Genomic DNA, 25347 nt, shown 5'->3' with positions numbered 1-25347 from the left:
GCCTTAAGGCTCAGAGACCATTTTTCAAATCTGACATTTCACTTTATGTGGTAATAACTTCGGAATGCTTATACCTATCCAAGTGATTGAGACTGTTTTCTCGTGAGACATTGGGCTTCATGTTAGTGGTAAAATTTGGTCGGTATATTCAGTGTTTATTTGTGGAAAAATAGCAAAATTTAGAGCTATTTTTTCTTCAAAATTTTCATTTTTCTGAATTTAAATGTATTTGCTTCTAAGAAAGATGGTTATACCACCCAAAATAGTTACTAGTTCACATTTCCCTTACGTCTACTTTATGTTGGCATCATTTTTGAACATTTTTATTTTTCTAGGACGTTACAAGGTTTGGAACAATAGCAGCAATTTCTTCTATTTTGAATACAATTTCAAAAGCCTCTTTTTAGGTACCAGTTCGGTTCTGAAGTGGCTTTGAGGGGCCTATATATTAGAAACCCCCATAAAACACCCCATTTTAGAAACTTCAAAGTATTCAAAACAGCATTTAGTTTATTAACCCTTTAGGTGTTTCACGAGAATTTAAAGCAAAGTCGAGGTGAAATTTACAAATGTCTGTCAGAAAATCCTTTTTATTCAATTTTTTCCTGTAACAAAGAAGGTTTTACCAGTGAAACGCAACTCAATACTTATTGCCCAGATTCTGCAGTTTCTAGAAATATCTCAAATGTGGCCGTAGTGCGGTAATGGACTGAAGCACCGGCCTCCGAAGCAAAGGAGCACCTAGTGGATTTTGAGGCCTCCTTTTTATTAGGCACCATGTCCGGTTTGAAGAGGTCTTGTGGTGCCAAAACAGTGGCAACCCCCCAAAAGTGACCCTATTTGGTAAACTACACCCCTCAAGGAACTTATTGAGGGGTATTGTGAGCACTTCAACCCCACAGGTTTTTTTGCTGCATTTTGTGAAATTAGGCTGTGAAATTGAAAACCAAATTTTTCAGATAAAAAGGTACATTTTTTAAATTTTGACAAGGAATAAAAGGAGAAAAAGCAGCCCAACATTTGTAAAGCAATTTCTCCCGATTTCGGCAGTACCCCATATGTGGTCATAAACTGCTGGATGGCCAAATGGCAGGGCTCAGAAGGGCAGGAGCGCTATTTGGCATATAAATTTTGCTGGATTGGTTTCTGAGCGCCATGTCGCATTTGCAGAGCTTCTGAGGCACCAGTACAGGGAAACCCCTTAAAAGTGACCCCATTTTGGAAACTAGACCCCTTGAGGAATTCATTGTAGTTTTCATGGGGTGCATGCGGCTTTTTGATCAGTTTTTATTCTATTTTAAGTGGCGTGGTGACTAAAAAACAGCAATTCTACTATTGTTTTTTTATTCTTTTTTTTTTTTTTTCAGTGTTCACCGTGCGCTATAAATGACACATTCACTTTATTTTGCGGGGCGATACGATTATGGCGATACCAGATGTTTATAGGTTTTTTTAGGTCTTCTAACGTTTGCACAATAAAATATTTTTTATAAAAAATCATTTACTCTTTGTGTTGCCTTTGTGTGCTTTATAAGAGCCACAACTTTATATTTCCATCAAGAAAGCCGTGTGAGGACTTGTTTTTTTGCGTAACAAACTATTTTTGATCAGTACCCTTTTTAGGTACATGCGACTTTTTGATCGCTTTTATTCCATTTTTTGGGCGGTGAAGTGACCAAAAAAATTGTGATTCTGGTATGATTTATTATTTTCTTCTTTTATAGCGTTCACCACGTGGGATAAATAACGAAATACCTTTGTAGTTCAGGCCATTACGGACATGGCATTACCAATTAATTTGTTTATTTACTTTTAAACTTATTTTTACACAACTTTTTTATTTTCTCCCACTAGGGGTCTTGAAGACAGGAGGCCCTGATCGCCATTCTAATACACTGCACTACATGCTACAGCTACTCGCTGACAGCAAGCATAGTGGGTCCTAACTTTGTCAGGACCCACTAGGCTTCCGTAGATGGCATAGTCGGATCCCATTGTTAGGCCTCTGGTTGCCATATCGCCGCCCGCTATCATGTAGCAGGCCGTCGATGGTGGTTTAATCCCTAAGGAGCTACAATCGCTATTGAACGTGACTTCTAAAGGGTTAATTGGCGGGGACCACCACGATCCGTTCCTGCACACTGAGCTGTGATAGCTGCTGTACAAAACAGCAGCTATCACAGCTCATGAACACACCTGGCACGAACAGCTCTGTGTTTCATGCAGGACATACTATTATGTCATGGAGCGCGAACGATGCGCTTATCATAACATAATAGTATATCCAGGAGCGGGAAGGGGTTAAAGCTTAAATCCATAAAAATACATCAATTTGTTGCACCTGTAACTTCAGGATTATTCTGGTTAACAAATACATTTGCCTGAACAGAATAACAGGGTACTCATCTCAAATGTCCAGCAGGATGAGAGAACACTTTCTGCTCTGAAATCAATTAGAGACCCCCGTCCAGATGTAAAGTCCATTAAACTTCTCACCATCACTTATAAGCTGGTATTCAGAGGGCAATTGCTGCAAGCACTAAGAAACAGTGGCCAGGCCACACCGCTCCCTTTTGTTCATGATCAACTATTGTAAAACCAGACACACGCAGGCTAGCTTTACCTTGTAGTCAGTTTTGTTTCCCCTCTGCTGCATTAAAAATGTAGCTTTTCATTGTGCCTAGATTAGAGCCAACAATACATTTACAATAAAAGGCTTTGGAAACCTTTAAAGACTTTCTTTTTTTTTACTAAAACAGTGTATTTTAGTCTTTAGTGCAACTTTGGAATTGTTTTTTTATATAAAAAAAATAAATGTGTGAGAAACATCTAGGTATCCTGGGTACATAGAAGCTGTAGCTTGCGCTGAAACCTGAATCTTGTCAGGTCAGCGGGACTGACTGCTTCGGTGACAGCGATCCACCGGTTATCAATCACATCTAAGTCATGACTTCAAAAGGTTTCCATAGCCTTTAAGCCTTCACCTCAGTGGACCTCCCAAACTAACTTGCCCTACACTAACTGTGCATGATATTCGCATGATGCATTTTATTATTATTGCTCACTTTTAGGGTCACACTCTTTGAAAACACGTGTTATGCTTATCACTGTTTTAGGTTTTGTTTCAGATTGTTTTTCTGCTTTTTATTTCTACATATCCCGAAGAACGCTGCAATTCTATTATTATATTTGTAGTTATATTGTAATATTTATATTCTTTGTTCAGATTGTTTGTTCCAGCGCTCGAATACACACTTGTTAAAATAACTAAACAACTGGGGGGAATCGGCATAGTTGTTTAGTTATTTTAACTAGCATAATATTTTTGCTGAAAAAGCTGTGGACTGATAACGAGTCCCTGATCTAGAGGGTGACTTGACAATGACGTCAAATAGTTATTAGAGCGCTGGAACAAATAATCTGAAGAATACAAATGCTTCAATATAACAAATAATAAAATTGCAGCGTTCTGGGGAGTGTATATATATATGCAGAAGAGGAATCTGCAGCAAAACCTAAAACCGTGATTAGCGTAACACGCTTTTTTTTTTTTAAAACTGTGACCCTAAAAATGAGTACTAAAAAAAATAATTCAATGAATTGTAAATTGTGTGCACTCTTAGGCACGTAAAAGCATGCAACGTATCCGCCCTGTAAGCTGCAGGGAATTCCGGGAAAAAAACTGCACCAAACTGTGGTGGATTTTTTCGCCCAGTGTCCGCTGCGGAAAACTGCAGCACTTAGCCGGCCTCCTGGGATGTTTTTATACCATGTGACCGCTGCTACAGCCACTCACAGGCTGCAGCGGTCACATGGGATGAAACAGCATCCCAGGAGGCCGCGCTGTAGTGAGGAACACAAACTTCTAGGTAAGTATAAGATTTTTTTTTTCGGATTTGTCTTTTTTTCAAACCCACCGCAAAAAAATGCAACAACTGCTATTTGTTGCAGGTTTTACCTCCCTATTGAATTCAATGGGGAAAACCCGCAACAAATAAGTGTTTACGCAAATACAATGGACATGCTGCGGAATAAAACACTGCATCGCAGGTCAATTTGAGAGTTTTTTCCGCTCAGTATTTATGCAACGTGTGGATGAGATTTGTTCTCTCTCATCCACTTTGCTGCTACTGTATTATGCTGCGGATTATCCTGCAACTAATTCTGTTACGGAAAATCTGCAGTATTTACGCAACGTGTGAACGGACCCTTAGTGTAGGACAAGTTAGTGGGCTTCACCATGTAAATGTATAGTTGGTATTGAACAGATCCGCCAATATGAACCCGGTAATCTATTTTTTCAGTTCAGTGACTAGATTAGGGGCTGCGACAGATGCCGGGTTTAAAAAATTCAACCCCTCCCACACAAACAAACCAGATTTAGCGGTGGAGCTCTATTTTGTTTCACGAATGCTGTTGACCTGTCCAGAACCTTGTGGCGGTTAGAACATACCGGAGCAATGTGTGCCCCAAATAACTTCGTACCTACCGACTGTTATGATATTTAATTTTGTGACGCATTTTGCTGGAAATAAGCAAAAAAAATAAAAAATCAAGAGGGATTCAGGAGGAAGGATAATGCTGTCTTTTTTTTGGTAAAGAGGTAACCGCTCACAATTGTCCGTGAAATGTATCCCTTTAAATATAAAGGCGGTTAGCAATTGGTGCATGCAATGCCTGTTCTATATACTGTAAAGGTGTTCCACACACACAACGTTACATGCTCAGAATCATCCGAATTCCTGTATGGGACACAGGTGAAATGCTCACCATTTGCTGCTTGGCCAGAACATCATTGTAAATGGCTTCTCTTCTCTTCATTTCCAGCTCTTGGCTTGACTGTCTGCTTAGAGCTAAAGACTGGACCTGGGATTCAGACAAGCTTGGATTTTCCTTCCACTGGGGAAAAGAAATTACAAGATGATCAGAAGTGTTCAGTATATTTATAGCCAAAAGAAAGACATCAACCCAATCACTTACCGCTGTAGCAATAATCTCATCTAGAGGATGGATCCTTGCAGACGCTATGCTATTCGTGGCCTCTACTACTTTTTCTCTGCCTTGGTTAATAAGATCCTTGAGGAAGGAAAGAGTTTAGTGATAACTGGAACATGACTACTACATCACATGGTTTTGCAGAGGTGAATGTGAGATGTGTAAAGTAAGAGTTAACATTTTATTGTGCTGGGTTCACACTGCGTTTTTAGCATGTTTTTTTTTCTTTGTTTTAGTTTATTAACTCCAATTGAGACACATGGGAGTTTATCTACCAAAACAAAGAAAAATGCATCTTAACCTGTTAACGCCGAAGGACGGATATATCCGTCCTCAGCAGCTGCTAGTTCGCGCAGGACGACGGATATATCCGTCCTCTGATCGCGTGGGTACTGCCAGTGTACCCACGCGATCAGCGGCAGGAGCACGGCTCTTATACACAGCCTGGCTCCTGCTGCCGGAATCGAAGTGCATTCCGATGCCAGCAGTTTAACCCATTAAATGCCGCTGTCAATAGTGACAGCGACATCTAATGTATTTGACAGAGGGAGGGGGCTCCCTCTGTCAACCCATCGGTGCCCTCGCAAAGAAATCGCGGGGCGCCGTCGGGTTTCCATGGCAGCTGGGGGCCTAACGAAGACCCCCAGGCCTGTCTTCAGCAAATGCCTGTTACGCGATGCCGGAGGCATGACCTAATAGATTGCCTGTCAGTTTTACACTGACAGGCAATAATGCTTTTGTATACTAAGTATACCAAAGCAATATATATGCGATCGGCAGATCGCATAGTGAAGTCCCCTGGTGGGACTAAAAAAATAAAAATAAAAATGTAAAGCAGTTAAATAAAGTTTGTGGAAAAAAAATAAAAATAATTTACAGTCAAAATCAAATAAGTGGTTTTATTTAGTAAAAGTGTCAAAACAAATAACACATACACATGCATGGTATCCCCGCGATCGTAACAACTCAAACAATAAAATAAACACATTAAACCGCCGGATGAAAACGCAAAAAACAACGGCAAAATTCTCTTTTCTCCCATTCCCCCCATAAAAAAAAAAAAAAAGTTAATCTATAAGTCATATGTACCCCAAAATAGTACTAATGAAAACTACACATTGGCCCGAAAAAAATCAAGCCCACATACGGCCACATCGACGGAAAAATAAAAAAATTACGGCTCTTAGAATGCGGCGATGCAAAAACAAGTAGTTTTTTTTCTAAAAGGCTTTTTATTGTGCAAACGTAGAAAAAACACATAAAACCTTTACATATTTGGTATCCCCGTAATCGTGCCGACCCATAGAATAAAGTGAACATGTTATTTACGCTGCATAGTAAACGGCGTAAATTTATAACGTGAAAATGAATGCTGGAATAGCTGCTTATTTTCAATTCTCTCCTAAAATAAAGTTAATAAAAGTTAATCGATATATTGTAAGCATCTAAAAATGGTGCAATTACAAAATACAACTCGTCCCGCAAAAAACAAGCCCTTATACGGCTATGCCGACGGAATAAAAAAAAAGTTACGACTCTTGGAATGCGACCGTGATAAAACAAAAAATAATCCTTGGTCATTAACGAGCAAAAAGGCCCGGTCATTAAGGGGTTAAAAGTCCAACAAAAATAACATTAAGGACGGCGCGCGCGCAAAAGGCACTTAACATCTCTGTGTGTCAGCAGCCGCCATCATTATGACACTGTATGTTTGTAAACAGGAAAGCACGTGGTGCTTTTCTGTTTCCATTCACAGTTTTCAGTGCTGTTGCGCGAATCACACGCTGCGCGTGATTTTCACGCACCCATTGACGCACAAATATCGGACATGTCGTGAGTTTTACAAAGGGGACTCACGCTGCGTAAAAATCACGGACTGTCTGAACGGCCCCATTGACTAACATAGGTCTGTGCGAGGCGCGTGAAAATCCTGCGCGTTGCACGGACCTATTATACTTTCGTCTGAATAAGCCCTAACAGTGTGAACCCAACCTTATACTCACAATCAGGTAATGATTCCACAGAGATCAAAGGCTCTGGACGCACATTTCATGAGGGTACAGGCAAAGTGGAGATAATGGTGTATAAACAGATGAGTAAGTAAATAATGTTAACAGTATGTGCTTACATACTTCTAGGTAAATCTCTAAATAGATGAAATGTTGTAGCCCAGGAGAAAAGTATATTTTCAGCCTATAATTCTGAAGGCATCTGACAATTTGGATTATATTACTTACCTCCAGTTGCTGATTTGTCAGTGTAGACAACGCTCCTAAGTTTAAGGGCATGTAAGGTGATTGAGCTGCATTGAAATTGATTTGAGAGTAATTGATCCCAGCTGCAGCTGCCATGTTGAGACGATTGGTCAAACCCTTAAAAGCAAAAAAAAGACAGCGGCTTTAAGAAATGGCCTAAAGCTGCTATATTCATATAGTAGAGCAGGAGTGAAAAAAATAGTACAATGGTTAGGGGCTAAAAATACATACAAACGACAAGATTTTTATTTAAGCAAGGCACTCATGACAATGCTTACAAACATTAACCCCTTGAGTACCCAGCTCATTTTGGCCTTGAGGACCAGACCCATTTTTTCAAATCTGACATGTGTCACTTTATGTGGTAATAACTCCAGAATGCTTTTACCTATCCAAGCGATTCTGAGATTGTTTTCTCGTGACATATTGTACTTTATGTTAGTGCAAAAATTTGGTCGATAAATTCATTGCTTATTTGTGAAAACACCAACATTTAGCGAAAATATGAAGAAATTATGATTTTTCCAATTTTTAATGCATCTGCTTGTAAAACAGATAGTAATACCACACAAAATAGTTACCAATTAACATCTCCCATATGTCTACTTTATGTTTGCATCGTTTTTTGAACATTCTTTTATTTTTCTAGGACGTTACAAGGCTTAGAACTTTAGCAGCAATTTCTCATATTTTTAAGAAAATTTTAAAAAGTGATTTTTTCAGGGACCAGTTCAGTTCTGAAGTGGTTTTGAGTGCCCTATATATTAGAAACCCCCATAAAACACCCCATTTTGAAAACTGCACCCCTCAAAGTATCCAAAACAGCATTCAGAAAGTGTTTCAACCCTTTAGGCGTTTTACAGGAATTGAAGGAAAGTAGAGCTGAAATTTTCAAATTTCATTTTTTTTTACAAAATTCATATGTAATACATTTTCTTCTGTACCACAGAAGGTTTTACCTGAGAAACGCAACTCAATATTTATTGCCCAGATTCTGCAGTTTTTAGAAAAATCCCATATGTGGCCCTAGTGCGCTAATGGACTGAAACACAGGCCTCAGAAGCAAAGGAGCACCTCGTGGATTTTGGGGCCTCCTTTTTTCAGAATATATTTTAGGCACCATGTCAGGTTTGAAGAGGTCTTGTGGTGTCAAAACAGTGGAAACCCCCAAAAGTGACCCCCATTTTTTAAACTACACCCCTCAGGGAATTTATCTAGGGGTATAGTTAGCATTTTGACCCCACAGGTATTTTGCTATATTTTCTGGAGTTAGTCTGTGAAAATGAAAATCTACTTTTTTTCTGGAAAAACGTAAAAATGTCTAATTTTTGCAAGAAATAAAGGAGAAAGCACCCCAACATTTGTAAAGCAATTTCTCGCGATTACGGAAATACCCCATATGTGGTAATAAACGGCTGTTTGGACCCACAGCAGGGCTCAGAAGGGAGGGAGCGCCATTTGGATTTTGGAGCTCTGATTTTACTGGAATGGTTTTCGGTGCCGTGTCACGTTTGCAATGCCCTGGAGGGACCTAAACAGTGGAATCCCCCCAAAAGTGACCCCATTTTTTAAACTATACCCCTCAAGGAATTTTTCTAGTGGTATAGTTAGCATTTTGACCCCACAGGTTTTTTGCTGAATTTATTGGAATTAGTCTGTGAAGATTAAAAGAGACTTTTTTTTGGAAAAAACACAGAATTTTCTAATTTTTATAAGGAATAAAGGAGAAAAAGCACCTCAACATTTGTAAAGCAATTTCTGCTGATTACGGAAATACCCCATATGTGGTAATAAACTGCTGTTTGGACCCATGGCAGGGCTCAGAAGGGACGGAGCACCATTTGGATTTTGCAGCTCAGATTTTGCTGAATTGGTTTCTGGGGGCCATGTCGCATTTGCAAAGTCCCTGAAGTACCAGTACAGTAGAAATTCCCCAGATGTGATCCCAATTTGGAGACTATACACCTGAAAGAATTAAATTAGAGGTGTAGTGAGCATTTTGAGCCCTCAGGTGTTTTATAGATTTTATTAGAATTGGTCCGTGAAAATGAAAACATTTTTTTTTTCCATTAACCTGTAGCTTTAGCTCAGAATTTTTCATTTCCACAAGGAATACAGGAGAAAAGACACCCCAAAATGTGTTACACAATTTCTCCTGATTACGGAAATACCCCATATGTGGTTGTAAACGGCTATTTGGACATACGGCAAGGGTCTAAATAGAAAAAGTGCAATTTCGTTTTTGGAGTGGAGATTTTACAAAATTTGTTTTTGACGCCATGTTGCATTGCGCTGAGGTACCAGTACAGTGAAAACTCCCGAGAAGTGACCCCATTTAGGAAACTACACCCCTCAAGGAATTCATCTAGAAGTGTAGTGAGCATTTTGACCCCCAAAGGTTTTGCAGAAATTAGTGCACAGTGGATGTTGCAGAATGAAAATTGACATTTTGCACATATATGCTATTTCAGTGCGCAATGCGTTGGGCCCAGCTTGTACCACTGGAGACATACGCCCCATAAATTGTTAAGCGGTTCTCCAGAGTACGGTAATACCCCATATGTGGTTATAAACCGCTGTTTGGGCACACTGCCAGGCCCAGAAGGAGCGCCATTTGGCTTTTGGAGCGCAGATTTTGCTTGGTAGTAGTTTTGTTTAGTGTTTTACTGGTGTTTCAGTTTATAATGTGGGGGCATATGTAATCTGTGCGGAGTACATACATTTTTTGCGTGACACACTGTCGTTTTTATTGGTACCATGTTTGGCTACGCGCGACTTTTTGATCACTTTTTATTCCATTTTTTTGGAAACAACGTGACCAAAAAAGAAAATTCTGCCATTGTTTTTTATGGTATTTTTTTTACGGTGTTCACCATGCGGGATAAATAATATGATATTTTTTTAGGTCAGGCCAATACGAACGCGGCGATACCTATTATGTCTAGTTTTTGTCTTTTTTTTCATTTTTTTTCTAATTATAAAGGGCTTGATCAGGGAAACAAGGCGATTATTGTTTTTATTACGTAAAACTTGAATTTATTTATCGAAAACTTTTTTTTTTACTTTTTATTTTACACATACTAGGGGACTGGAAGATCTGATCTTCTGATCCCCTGCACAATACACTGCACTACTTCTGTATGTACTGATGTAGTGCAGTGTATTGTAACTGTCACTTTACAACTGACAGTTGAGCCTATTACGTCCTGCCTTGGGCAGGACCTAATAGGCTCCCGTACCTGGCAACCAGGAAGCCGTTGCTAGGCTTCCTGGTTGCCATTGCAACCATCAGAACCCCGCGATTTTTCGCGGGGGGGGGGGGGGGGGGGGGGGGGCAATGGGGTGCAGAGGGAGCCCTCTCCCTCTGTATCAATCACTTAAATGCCGCTGTCGCTATTGACAGCGGCATTTAAGGGGTTAAACTACAGCGATCGCTGTAGTTGCAGTGGGATGTCGGCTGTATATTACAGCCGACATCCGATGAAGATGGAGCGAGCACAGCTCCTGTGCCCGCTTCATACTCAGGGCGTTACTATACGCCCATTTTCGGGAAGGGGTTAATAAAAATAGTGTTTTGTTTTTTTACACCGCTTTCTCTGATCTCCTCACGTATCTCACAGAAGTGAGGAGATCAGAGAAAGTGACAGGAGCTTTCTCCTGCAGACGACGTCACAGACGGCTGTGATTGGTCAGTCTTCAGAGACTGACCAATCACAGGAATCGCCGGCATTGGGGACTGCTAATTGGTCCCCAGGCCGGTAGCAGAGACGGTTAGCTGTCAATGACAGCTGCCGCCGCTGTTCTGTCACTATGTGATTTCACATAGTGACAGTTTATTCCTGCGCCGTAATAGTACGTCGAAGGTACGCTGGAATAAGCGGCCAGCGACGTACTATTACGTCGAAGGTACGCAAGGGGTTAATAATGAAGTAAAACTAGGTCAAAACAAGCTATTAACACGTAGTTCTGGGTTGAGTAAGCCTTAAAGGTGTTTTCCAATACTTTTTTTTTAATCACTGCAACGCTTCTCCATTTATCTATTAATACCCCCTGAGTATAGTTATCTACATTTTTAAATTTTAATTTACCATTATTCTCTTTTGTTTACATTGAGAGGTTTGTTTACGTCTGTGTTCGTAGTCTTGCACTTCCGGTCATACAGTTCCCGGCATGCACCGCTTGTGTCCCAGCATGCAATGCGACGGCAGCAGGGACTCCTCATACATACTACACCCAGCTATAAACAATCTTTGTTGCCATTTTACTGCTCTCATTAGATCAGTGAGAGCTAACAATAAACCTGCAACATATCAGTGCTGTACCAAACAACACTCTGTAACAATGGTAAAAAAACAACTTCATTTGACCCCAGAGACGGAGTCCCAGAGTAGAGCGCTAGTATAGGCTCTGCTCCGGGACTCTTTGGAATCCCCTGACATCACTGCCCATATATGGACAGTGTTGTCAGGGTCTTCCCCAGAGCGGAGTCCTATGCTCCGGGACTCTGTGGAATCCCCTGCTATCTATATATGGACAGTGTGTGGAATACCCTGACATCACTGTCCATATATGGACAGTTTAGTCAGGGTCTTCCCAGAGCGGAGTGCATGTATAGGCTCTGCTCCAGGACTGTGGAATCCTCTCACCACAGCGTCGGAGTCCTCGTGATAGCACTACTAGCAACTGGCTCCTGACATGGGAGAAAATGACACGCAGGCGCTGTGAGTGCAGGAGTGGGCATGCGTGGTAAGCACAGCTAGTGTATAAGTCACGCATACTCAGAGACTAGCAGTAAACTGGAAACTATCAGAAAAAAGGGGAATATCCAGTACATCATTTCCCTCAGTGTAAAGTGACGTCAGGAATGACATACCCGTACAGTGAGCCAGCAGGAAAACAGAACTCAGATCATGGACGGGCTAGCACCGGAAGTAAGGATTTTTCTACTGGAGACGCATCACGTGACCAGCGCTGGAATCAGGTGTTAGAAGATGAAGTAAAAACTTAAAGTATATTACAAATTACATTATTTTTATATGTGCAGTGAAATAGAAATTTGTTAATTGGTTCCAGAAAACCCCTTTAACCCCTTAAGGACCTGTTTTCACCTAATGGACCAGGCCATTGTTTTTCACATCTGACGTGTCAATTTATGTGATAACTTTTGAATTCTTTTATTTTTTCAAGCGATTCTGAGAATGTTTTTTCGTACCACATTGTACTTTAAGTTCGTGGTAAAATTCGGTCAATATATTAAATGTTTATTTGTGAAAAACACCAAAATTGAGAAAACTTGCAAAAATTTGCATTTTTCTAGATTTTAATGTATCTACTTGTAAAACAAAGTAATACCACACACACAATAGTAACTAGTTAACATTTCCCATATGTCTACTTTATGTTGGCATTGTTTTTTTTGAACATTTTTCCAGAACATTACAAGGCTTAGAAATTTAGCTTGAAATTTTCTTGAAAATGTGAGAAATTTCAAAGGCTATTTTTTTTCAGGGACCAGTTCAATTCTGAAGTGGCTTAGAGACCCCCCATAAAAACACTCCATTTTAAAAACTGCACCCCTCAAAGTATTCAGAACATCATTTAGAAAGTTTCTTAACCCATTTGGCGTTTCACAGGAATTAAAGCAAAGTGAAGGTGAAATTTACAAATTTATTTTTTGCAGAAAATCTGTTTTAATTCAATTTTTTCTGTAACACAGAAGATTTTACCAGAGAAACGCAACTCCATATCTATTGCCCTGATTCTACAGTTTTTATAAATATCCCACCTATGGCCGTAGTGCGCTACTGGACTGAAGCACCGGCTTCAGAAGCAAAGGTGCACCACGTTGATTTTGGGGCATTCATTTTATTAGAATATATTTTAGGCACCATGTCAGGTTTGAAGAAGTCTTGTGGTGCGAAAACAGTGATAATTCCCTCAAAAAGACACCATTAGGCAATCTACAATCCTCAAGGAATTAATCTAGGGGTATAGTGAGCATTTTAACCCAGCAGGTTTTTTGCTGAATTTAGTAGAATTTGGATGTAAAAATGAAAATCAAAATTTTTTTCCCAGTAAAATGTGGAAATCTTCTATATTTACAAGGCATAAAGGACAAAGAGCACCCCAACATTTGAAAATCAATTTCTCCCAATTACGGCAATACCCCATAGGTGGTAAAAAACTGCTGTTTGGACACACGGCAGAGTTTAGTAGGGAAGGAGCACCATTTGGCTTTTGGAGCTCAAAATTTGCTGGAATGGTTTGCGGCGCCATGTCACATTTGCTAAGCCCCTGTGGGACCAAATCAGTGGAAACCACCCAAGAGTGACCCCATTTGGCAAACTACACCCCTGATGGAATTTATCGAGGGGCATAGTGAGCATTTTGACCCCACAGTTTTTTTTTCTGAGTTTACTGGAATTATGCTGTGAAATAGAAAATTACTTTCCTTTCGATAAAACATGGAATAAAGGAGAAAAAGCACTCCAACATTTGAGAAGCAATTTATCCCCGATTACGGCAATACCCCATATGGGGTCATAAACTGCTGTTTGGACACACGGCAGGGCTCAGAAAGGCATGCAGAGTTTGCTGGCTTGGTTTTGGGCCGCCATGTTGCATTGGTAGACACAAGAAGTGACCCCATTTTAGAAACTACACCCCTCAAGGTATTTATCATTTGCCTGGACATATGACAGGGCTTAGACCTCAAATGCGCATGCTGCTCTTCACTTCTATTTTGGTGATTTTCACACCATTGGCCCACAATTGCAGGGCTCTGAGGTCAAATAGTAAAACAAACCCCCAAGTAGTGACCCCTATTTTGGAAACTACACCCCTTCAGGCATTTTAAGGGGTGTAGTGAGCATTTTGATCCCACAGGTGTTTTTTCATGAGAAATTAATGCGCAGCAGATGGTGCAAAGTGAAAATTGCAATTTTCCACTGATATGCCATTTTAGTGCACAATATGTTGTGCCCAATTTGGGCCACCGAAGACAAATACCTCATAAAATTTTAAGCAGGTTCTCTTGGGTATGTCGATGCCATATATGTGGATGTAAACTGCTGTTTGGGCACGCTGTAGGGTTCAGGAGGGAGGGAGCGCCATTTGGCTTTTGGAGCGCAGATTTAGCTTGGTAGTTCTGTTTGGGATATTGCTGATATTTCAGTTTATAACGTAGGGGCATATGTAAACTGTGAGGGGTACATCAGGGTATAAGAAGAGGGTATAATAATGGGGTAAATAAATAATCCGCAGATATGTGGCCAGTGTCGCACTGATAAATGGTGCCCGATCTCATCCGCTTTTGGAGCGCTCTGCACCTTTTGTGACGCTATATACTGTGAGCCAGAACTTAATTTTTTCTCCAATGGAGCTGTGTGAGGGCTTATTTGTTGTGGGACAATCTGTAGTTTTCATTGGTACCATTTTAGGGCACATGCGAATTTTTGATCACTTTTTATTTCATTTTTTGACAAGCAAGGTGACCAAAAAGAAGCTTTTTACGGCGCTCACCGTGGTCTATAATTGACAATTTTACTTTATTCGGCGGGTCGATACGATTACGGCGATACCAAATGTATATAGGTTTTTTTGCGCAATAAAATAATTTTTTGTGTCACCATATTTTGGGAGCCAGAACTTTTTATTTTTCAGTCAAGAGAGCCGAGTGTAAGGGCTTGTTTTTTGCGGGACCAGTTGTCATTTTTATTGGTACTGTTTTGGGGTACATGCGACTTTTTGATCACTTTTTATTCCATGTTTTGCGAAGGATGGTGATAAAAAAAAAACAGCGATTGACATTTTATTTTTTTGCGGTTTTCACATATTAAAAGCATAAAAGCATTTATATAATTTGAACTATATGGCAGTCATTTTGGATTCAAGCTCCTAATTTATCTCAATAGTAGTGTCTGACCCCTTTTTCTCTGTGTGAATACATGATATTGTGGAGTCTACTCCTGTAATAATCTTTTTGGACTCTTGGAGGTGGTAAACATTACGTTGGTATCACTTATACGGGATTCACACGACCGGGTCCCGCCCGAGCCCGAGTTGCCCGGCCGGTTTGCATAAAGTTTTGCATCCGTGCCGGGCCGATCTGGACAGTGACATCAGCGGCAACTCCTGAAGGGGAATCCCCATTTGTTCGGGGATTCCGCTTCAGGAGTTTCCCCTGATGTCACTGCCAAGATATGGACAGAGACATCAAGCGCTCTGTCCAGGAGCGGAATCTCCGAAAACACGGGGATTCCGCTCCTTCAGGGAGCTAAAGTGCGGCTAGCACATAGCAGAGCGGGGAGATACCTCCCTGCTCTGCTATAGTGGCGTCGCTACAGTAGTAGCAGCCGCAGCAGCTAGCGGCGCCATCGAAGGGGTCGCCGGGCCAGATCGCTTTTAAAACCAGCAGGGGAAGGGAGCCAGCACAGCGCTCCCTTCCACCGACACCCCGGCCCTGCCACACAGTGTACAGCCATTCGTCCGAATGGCATCAACTCCTCCTCCTCACATGCACTCTGCTCTGTGATGAGGAGGAGATAGAGCGCAAGCGCCGTAAAAAACCCGGCCATCACTCGGGACACATTCCGGTGATGGCCGGGTATTACCCGGCCCCATAGACTTCTATGGGAGCCGGGCGGCCGTGTACCCGGTCGAAAATAGAGCATGTCCTATTTTTTGACGCCCGGTTTTCCCGGCCGTCCAAAAATCAGTCGTGTGAATAGCCCCATTAGGGGTCTATTATTCCTAATGCAGCCGGGTGCCGGCCGATTTATGAACGGCCGGCACCCGGCCGGGAAACCCTGTCATGTGAATGAGGCCGTAGCCATTTATTTGACCTGTGAGATTTGTTGTCATTACAGTAGGACATCTGCCCCAGTGTGTGCAAAATAAACACCACTAGAAGCAAACAGAGGAGATCTGACTTTTAGAACTACACAGAGCACTTTCCTACCAAGCAATCTGTGCGCCTTTCTTGGAAATCACAAAACTCCAGAACTAAGTGTGAACAGGATATGTATATTCAATGATGGTGCTCTGAACACTCCACATCTAGACTTACCTTCTTCTCCGCTTCATACTCATCCCATGCTGCCTTCCTTTCCTCCTCGGTGAGAGCTTCTTCCTCTTTGTGGTCCAAAAGAGAATCATGCTCATGGTAGGTCACAATCTGTTCCTTTCTGATCTGCAGCAATTCTGCAAGAACAGTGTCCTGAGGAAGAGAGCGAACACTTGTAAGATTGTGTATGACCGTAGTAAAGCTGGGGAGAGGACTGTGCATGTTAAGCTAGATCGTGACAAGATTTCCAGTTCCATCATGGTAACAAATATAAAACATATTTTAAAGGCCATGTACACCAATTTCTTAAAAAAATATTCAAATTCACTTCTATTTTTTATCCTGTATACATAGAAGCTGTATTGTTCTCTCACGGCACACAGGATCCTGCTAATATCGATCACATAGATGGCCCATCTACACGAGTTCAGGATCAAGCAGTGTCCAACATTACAGTAAGCTGCGGTGAGGTCTGGCGATCGTATAAAAGATCACAGAAAGCCATCGGAAGTCTGTCTTCTATTGCTAGCAAATAGAAGATAGCAAAAACTCACACTATTTAAAAAAAAAAAAATTTGTAAATTTCTTTTTTTTTTTTTTCCCTTGCAGATTCGTTCCAGCTGAACAGCTGACGAGGGGGAAGGGGTTAACTGGACACAGGTGGTATAAATTAGTCAGCAGACCTCATTTTGAGCTTGCTCTTTCTGAGCTTGGTGGTTTAAGTGGCTTGTGAACTAAGTGGAGTTCTAAAACCGGAGTTGAAAAGAGGAGTTGAAGCCCCAGTAAGTACTCTTCTTTTCTTTTACTTTGACAATTGTTCGCTGTTTTGGTGTAACTTGGATAATGGATAGCAAGATTGGAGGTTTTCTTCAGTGCACAGTTTGTCATATGTATACACGACTGGAGCCGGAGTTCCAGGGTGAATATCTCTGTGGCAGATGTGAGCATGTTGTTCACCTGGAAGCTCGTATTAGAGATCTGGAGGAGCAGAATGCAACACTGAGGAGGATAGACAATTTTGAGCGGAGCTTGCTGCTCACAGAGCATGCAGTTAGTGGGTTAGAACTGGAGGGTGAAGACATGGGTGAGCAGGATCAGGTAAGTAGCTGGGTTAATGTAGTTAGGGGCAGTAGAAAGGGGTCAAAGACAAGGAAGGCCGATCCGGTTTCTGGCATTCCAAGCAAAATTGCCAGGTTGGGTGATGATGCGAGGGTGTCAGTCTCAGAAAAGGCAGCCCTAGTGGATACTGATCTCCCTAACAGCCGGGAGAACAGCCCAGCTAGTAGTCGGCGGGATGGTAATGCAGGCAAGCCAAGACAATTGATAGTTGTAGGGGATTCTATAATCAGGAAGACGGATAGAATAATTTGTCGCCAAGACCGCCTCAACCGAATGGTTTGCTGTCTCCCTGGTGCCAGGGTTCGGCATGTGGTGGAACGGGTGGACAAATTGCTGGGAGGGGCTGGTGATGATCCAGCTGTCGTGGTCCATGTCGGTACCAACGACAGAATAAATGGTAGGTGGAGGAGCCTTAAGAATAATTTTAAAGAACTAGGCTACAAGCTGAAGGGAAGGACCTCCAAGGTTGTATTCTCAGGAATACTGCCTGTGCCATGCGCATCACAGGAAAGACAGCGGGAGCTTAGGGAGTTAAATGCATGGCTGAAGTCTTGGTGTAGAGGAGAAGGATTTGGGTTCCTAGAGCACTGGGCTGACTTTTCATTGGGGTACAAACTGTATTCTGCAGATGATTTGCACCTAAATGGAAGGGGGTCCGCTGTGCTGGGGGAGAGAATTCTAGCTGGGGTGGCGGAGTATTTAAACTAGGGCTGAGGAGGGAGGTCAATGTAGAAAAAAAAGGGGTAGCCAGGTTAGAGAGGGGTCAGACTATATTGGTGGGGGGAGAAACAGAATGTGGGGAGAGGACTAGACAACAAGATAAGGAGATCCTTTCGTTGCAAAACATCAGTGTAAATAAAAAGGACCGATTAATGTCAAATCACATTTCTGATAATAAAAGTGAAAAACTGACAGGCAAGTTAAAGTGTATGTTCACAAATGCCAGAAGTCTAGCAAGCAAAATGGGGGAGCTGGAGGCCTTGATACTGGAAGAAAATATAGATATAGTTGGTGTTGCTGAAACATGGCTGGACTCTTCACATGACTGGGCTGTAAATCTACAGGGTTTTACACTTTTTCGTAAAGACAGGACAAATAGGAAAGGTGGTGGTGTATGTCTGTATGTGAGAAGTGATATGAAGGCGAGTGTGAAAGAGACAATAGTGGGTGAAGACTGTGAGGAGGTTGAAACCTTGTGGGTGGAACTAGAAAGGGAGGTAAACACTGAAAAAATTACTTTTGGTGTAATCTATAGACCCCCCAATATAACTGAGGAGATGGAAGGTCAGATATATAAACAGATGGAGCGGGCTGCACAGGCGGGTACTGTAGTGATAATGGGAGATTTTAATTTCCGGGATATTAATTGGTGTCATGGTTCGGCTTCAACTGCAAAGGGGAGACATTTCCTCAACCTGTTGCAGGAAAATTTTATGGGCCAGTTTGTGGAAGACCCGACTAGAGGTGAAGCTCTGTTGGATCTGGTCATTTCTAATAATGCAGATCTTGTTGGGAATGTCAATGTTCGTGAAAACCTCGGTAACAGTGATCATAATATAGTTACATTTTACCTATACTGTAAAAAACAAACGCAGGCTGGGAGGGCAAAAACATTTAATTTTAAGAAAGCCAATTTCCCCAGGATGAGGGCTGCAATTCAGGATATAGACTGGGAAGAACTAATGTCAAATAATGGAACAAATGATAAATGGGAGATTTTCAAATCTACTTTGAGTTATTATAGTGCAAAATTTATTCCTACAGGTAATAAGTATAAACGACTCAAATTAAACCCCACATGGCTTACACCTTCTGTGAAAGGGGCAATACATGACAAAAAAAGGGCATTTAAAAAATACAAATCTGAGGGTACAGCTGTAGCCTTTGTAAAATATAAAGAGCTTAATAAAATCTGTAAAAATGTAATAAAATTAGCAAAAATACAAAATGAAAGGCAGGTGGCCAGGGATAGTAAAACAAATCCTAAAAAATTCTTCAAGTATATAAATGCAAAAAAGCCCAGGTCTGAACATGTAGGACCCCTAGATAATGGTAATGGGGAGTTGATCACAGGGGATCAAGAGAAGGCAGAGTTACTAAATGGGTTCTTTAGCTCTGTATATACAACAGAAGAAAGAGCAGCTGATGTAGCCGGTGCCAGTGCTGTTAATATATCAGTTGATATACTGAATTGGATGAATGTAGAGATGGTCCAAACTAAATTAAATAAAATAAATGTGCACAAGGCTCCGGGACCAGATGGGTTACATCCTAGAATTCTTAAAGAGCTTAGTTCAGTTATTTCTGTCCCCCTTTTCATAATATTCAGAGAATCTCTAGTGACTGGTATAGTGCCAAGGGACTGGCGCAGGGCAAATGTGGTGCCTATTTTCAAAAAGGGCTCTAGGTCTTCCCCGGGTAATTATAGACCAGTAAGCTTAACATCCATCGTGGGGAAAATGTTTGAGGGGCTATTGAGGGACTATATACAGGATTATGTGACAATAAATAGTATTATAAGTGACAGCCAGCACGGTTTTACGAAGGACAGAAGTTGTCAAACTAACCTAATCTGTTTTTATGAAGAGGTAAGCAGAAGCCTAGACAGAGGGGCCGCTGTGGATTTAGTGTTTTTAGACTTTGCAAAGGCATTTGACACTGTCCCCCATAGACGCCTAATGGGTAAATTAAGGACTATAGGTTTAGAAAATATAGTTTGTAATTGGATTGAGAATTGGCTCAAGGACCGTATCCAGAGGGTTGTGGTCAATGATTCCTTCTCTGAATGGTCCCCAGTTATAAGTGGTGTACCCCAGGGTTCAGTGCTGGGACCACTATTATTCAACTTATTTATTAATGATATAGAGGATGGGATTAATAGCACTATTTCTATTTTTGCAGATGACACCAAGCTATGTAATATAGTTCAGACTATGGAAGATGTTCATGAATTACAGGCAGATTTAAACAAACTAAGTGTTTGGGCGTCCACTTGGCAAATGAAGTTTAATGTAGATAAATGTAAAGTTATGCATCTTGGTACCAACAACCTGCATGCATCATATGTCCTAGGGGGCGCTTCACTGGCGGATTCACTTGTTGAGAAGGATCTGGGTGTACTTGTAAATCATAAACTCAATAACAGCATGCAGTGTCAATCAGCTGCTTCAAAGGCCAGCAGGATATTGTCGTGTATTAAAAGAGGCATGGACTCGCGGGACAGGGATGTAATATTGCCACTTTACAAAGCATTAGTGAGGCCTCATCTAGAATATGCAGTTCAGTTCTGGGCTCCAGTTCATAGAAAGGATGCCCTGGAGTTGGAAAAAATACAAAGAAGAGCAACGAAGCTAATAAGGGGCATGGAGAATTTAAGTTATGAGGAAAGATTGAAAGAATTAAACCTATTTAGCCTTGAAAAAAGAAGACTAAGGGGGGACATGATTAACTTATATAAATATATTAATGGCACATACAAAAAATATGGTGAAATCCTGTTCCTTGTAAAACCCCCTCAAAAAACAAGGGGGCACTCCCTCCGTCTGGAGAAAAAAAGGTTCAAGCTGCAGAGGCGACAAGGCTTCTTTACAGTGAGAACTGTGAATTTATGGAATAGCCTACCGCAGGAGCTGGTCACAGCAGGGACAGTAGATGGCTTTAAAAAAGGGTTAGATAATTTCCTAGAACAAAAAAATATTAGCTCCTATGTGTAGAAATTTTTCCCTTCCCTTTTCCCTTCCCTTGGTTGAACTTGATGGACATGTGTCTTTTTTCAGCCGTACTAACTATGTAACTATGTAACTATGAACAGCATAGCAAAGAGGTGATGTTTTCCTATATATTTCAAACAATAAAAATAAAGAAACCTTCAGATGAAGATAAAATAAATGGTCAGCGACTGCCAGGACTTGTGTGGAAACTTCATGGAAGGAATGTGGATTACTTTCCTGTAGTCAAAATTTGGCTGTGTCACGGAATAAAAAATCGCTCTCAATCCTCAAGTTTGTGCCTGATCTACATGGACTTAAAATATATTTTTTTCTCCTTCCAACAAAAAGGAAATCCTATTGATGTTTCAGTGGTTTTTGGACCACCCATAAAAACATCCGAGACAAACACTTGGAAACACAAAATGCCAAAATACTTTAGAACGACTTCTGGAGTGGTATCATAACCACTGTCCCAGCCCAGAACAATACATGCATCACGTAGGACAACATTACTACAATAGACGGAGATCGTGCCAACTAGCTGTCCGTACATTGTGGCCACTAATATTCCACTATTGATCACCTATGGCCTCTCTGGATGCCACAGACCAATTCATTTTATGCTTACCCATGTAGTAAAGGTTGTAAAATCCTGGACTGAGACGACCAGAAATCTACGGGAGAATTGCGGCCCCATTCATTTCTATGGGGCCATGCACACGACCGTGGAAAGAACGGGCATGTCTTATTACGGCCGTGTTCTGCGGTCCAGGCTCATAGGAAATGCAGTTTGTGGGCGTCTCGCGGATGACACTCCGCTGCCGGTCGACACAAAAATCACAGCCGTGCACATGGCTACGGTCGTGTGCATGAGGCCTAAGGGTCCATTCACACGTTGCGGTTGAGGTGCGGGTAGAACCACATAAAAAAAAAAATTAAAAAAAAAAAATAAAACCGCTTGCGTTATTTGATTCGATTTTTCAATGTGGTTGTGGTAAAAGAAAACGCAACCTCATAGAAAAACTCACCAAATTGCAGTGAAACGACATGTTTTTCAATGAGCACTTCAACCGCAACGTGTGAATGGACCCCGACATGAAAACCTTAACTACAGCCCTTGCAGTTCCTTCCAGTGTTGTAAATAGGAGGCAGGAAAAAGTCTGCATATCAAGCATCTTTTGTACAGGACAGAGTTCTGGGAAGTTTAATATTTGGCTAGAAGTACGCTTATACAGGAATTCCAATAATCAAACAGTCTTTAAAAACTTGCACTACTGTTATATTAATACATAGTCTCATTTATTGCAAAATGTTTACCATCATCGTATAACAAATGTCATATTGTACCACCAATAAAATTCCTAGACATGTGAGGCAAAGAGATCGGTCAGGAACCCAATGATAATGCAGGTGGAGTGTTAACTAGAGGATACATACGGTACTTGTTGTATTAAGTCTGTGCTGTCCCAGATGACTGCAGTGCTTCTTAGACTATGAGTCTGAGACGCTCCCACTGTTCCTGGATTGGCCAGAGCTGCTCACGTGAACAGCTCTGTCCAATCCGTGAACAGAGGGAGTGTCTTAGACTCTTTAAGAAGCACTGTTGCCATTTTGAGACAACACAGACGGGACCCTAAACCGGGGTATCTATAGCAGAGGTGCACAACAGGAGGGCACCAGGTAATATTACTCCAAATACCCCCATCTCATTTATAATTTTGTCCGGAGACCGGACGGTCGCTGTAAGTCAAGTTTATTTCCCTTTGAGGCATAGTAACCACTTTAATCTGAAAATCATCTCTATAAGAGGTCAGTCACGGTAAGCTGGAACTGTAATTGTTTATAGGATATTTATATTAGTATGAGACAAAGTGCATCACAATCTTTTAAAGCAATATACTTGCAAGAAAATTCATAACCTCAGGCTATAAATTGCCAGTCACTACAAAACTGAGAAGCAATTTCACTGTATCCCAACTATACCCCATATGCTCCAACTGCTTAAAAATATATAAAAAAACAAAACACCAGGTGCAAAACATGTAAGAAAATAAAATGTATCAAAGGAGACGATGGGAGTGCGAGGGAAACAGAAATTATATGATAAAAGCTAGAAAATGTAAACACTTGTGACAACGAAACCTGCACGTAAGAGAAAATTATACCTTTCATCACCCAGAAAAAATCTGAATAGGTACAAAAAAAATAATAAATTCTGGTTCTTCATAAAACTTGCTTTACTTCTTGTATCCGAGTCAAATCGCACATACTCATGCAGATGCCAGAAGTCCCTACTCACTGACTGTGCCACGCTCCTTCTCACATCACCACATCTAATACACGCCACAATGAAATTGCCAATATTGACACCAAGGCAATGAACAGTTCTTACAGGAAAGCTAGAAAAGGCCAACTTTACAGTGGGTGCAACTGGTAGTTCTCAAAGGAGCATTAAACATAGAAAATGTATAATAAGAAATACTTGCAATTCCACCCTTTACATGCTCATAATCTCTTTTCCTTTGATCTATATTTATTCTATGCAATTAATGAGAACTATAGAGAGTCTCGTCTATATGTGTCACAGGAGATCAGCCATTTCCCCACTCCTTCTCACAATCCTGTCTGGCTGTAAGATCAGTAGCGACAGAAGAAGCCCTCCCCCACCGCTCTGTCTGTAATAAAGACAAAAATATTTTAAAGGGGATGACCAGGCATGGGGCGGTTTATCATACTGATGACCTAGCCACAGGATAGGTCATCAGTATATGATTGTTGGGGGTCAGATAACCAATCAGCTGCCTCTGGGCAGCATGTTATGCAGTGGCTAGTGTCTGCAGCAGAAGGCTCCATACACTGCATAGCGGTATATACATTCCAGTGCAGTACCGCAACTCATGACCTATCCTGTGAATAGGTCATCAGTATGAAAAAACTCCCCATGCGCCGACACCCCCTTTAAGGCCTCATGCACACGACCGTAGCCGTGTGCACGGCCGTGATTTTTGGGTCGGCCGGCTGCGGACTGTCAGCGGACTGTCAGCCGCAGGCCGCCCGCACATGCACATGGCCGCGGCCATTGTTTTCAATGAGCCCGGACCGCAGAACCGGGCCGTAATAAGACATGCCCGTTCTTTCTGCGGTCCGGGCTCCCGGGCCGTGCACGGACCGCAAAAACTACGGTCGTGTGCACGGCCCCATAGAAAAGAATGGGGCCGCAATTCTCCCGTGGATTTTCGGGGGAATTGCGGCCGCAAAAACACGGTCGTGTGCATGAGGCCTTAGTGTTGCCCTTTGCTAAGCCACACCCACTGAACTCCCCTGCCACCGGAAAACGGAAGAGATCAGGAGGAAATTAGAACAAAGTAAAGAAAATGGAAGAGATCAGGAGGAAATGGAGTTCCATTTTTAACCTCTTAGCGATCACCTGCTGTCTTTTGACAGCGGGCGGTGCAGGTCCCCAGCCTACAGCGACATCATCCTATAAGCAGGAGTTGTAACGAACAGCTCCTGAACTTAGAGCAGCCTCCTGTATACAGCTGGGAACGGCATACACTCTGACCCCAGATGTTTAGCCATGACATTGGCACGATCAAAGGGGACTCCCCTCTTGGATCCTTTCACCGATGAAGCGATCAGAGAATGGGGGAACCCTCTGCAGTCAGCGGTGGGAACCTACAAAGGACCCCAGGATTGCCTGTTCTACAAGACTGCTGTTAGTAGAATGTATTCATAAGTGTAAAAAAAATAAAAAAAATAAAAAAAAAAAAAAGGTAAATAAAAAGTTATCCCTTCATTTAAAAAAAACAAACAAAAAAAGAAAAAGTCCCTCCCCCCCAAAAAAAAAATCAGGCATTACTTAGTATAAAATGAAGCTTAAAAACAAAAAATATATAAATCCACAAACATTGGGCGTCTGCACTTGAAGAATTTCTTTAACATGTTAGTGTGAAACATGAGCAGGATAAAAAAAAAAAAATAAAAATGCTCAAAATCGCTTTTTTCTATATGCACGGCGCAAAAATTAATTCTACAACTTAGGCCTCATGCACACGACCGTAAAAACTCCCGTTATTACGGGTCGTAATTACGACCCCTAATAACGGGCTCATAGACTTCTATTGGCGACGGGTGCCTTCCCGTTTTCTCACGGGAAGGTGCCCGTGCCGTTGAAAAAGATAGAACATGTCCTATTTCAGGCCAT

The 25347-nt window shown here is 41.5% G+C and overlaps 1 protein-coding gene across 1 annotated transcript in view; it reads right to left on the bottom strand.

The window, feature by feature from the left end:
- ATRX (ATRX chromatin remodeler) overlaps positions 1-25347 on the bottom strand; it is a 224913-nt gene that overhangs the window by 5375 nt on the left and 194191 nt on the right. The window contains exons 32-35 of the mRNA XM_075835712.1: positions 16318-16467; positions 7233-7367; positions 4981-5076; positions 4771-4899 (exon numbers count right to left, since the gene is read on the bottom strand). Coding sequence (XP_075691827.1) covers positions 4771-4899; positions 4981-5076; positions 7233-7367; positions 16318-16467 — 510 coding nt within the window. The remainder of the gene's footprint in view (positions 1-4770; positions 4900-4980; positions 5077-7232; positions 7368-16317; positions 16468-25347) is intronic.

The sequence above is a fragment of the Rhinoderma darwinii genome, chromosome 8, assembly GCF_050947455.1.
Source record: "Rhinoderma darwinii isolate aRhiDar2 chromosome 8, aRhiDar2.hap1, whole genome shotgun sequence".
Classification (NCBI taxonomy): domain Eukaryota; kingdom Metazoa; phylum Chordata; class Amphibia; order Anura; family Rhinodermatidae; genus Rhinoderma; species Rhinoderma darwinii.
This window is presented reverse-complemented; position numbering and strand designations above follow the sequence as displayed.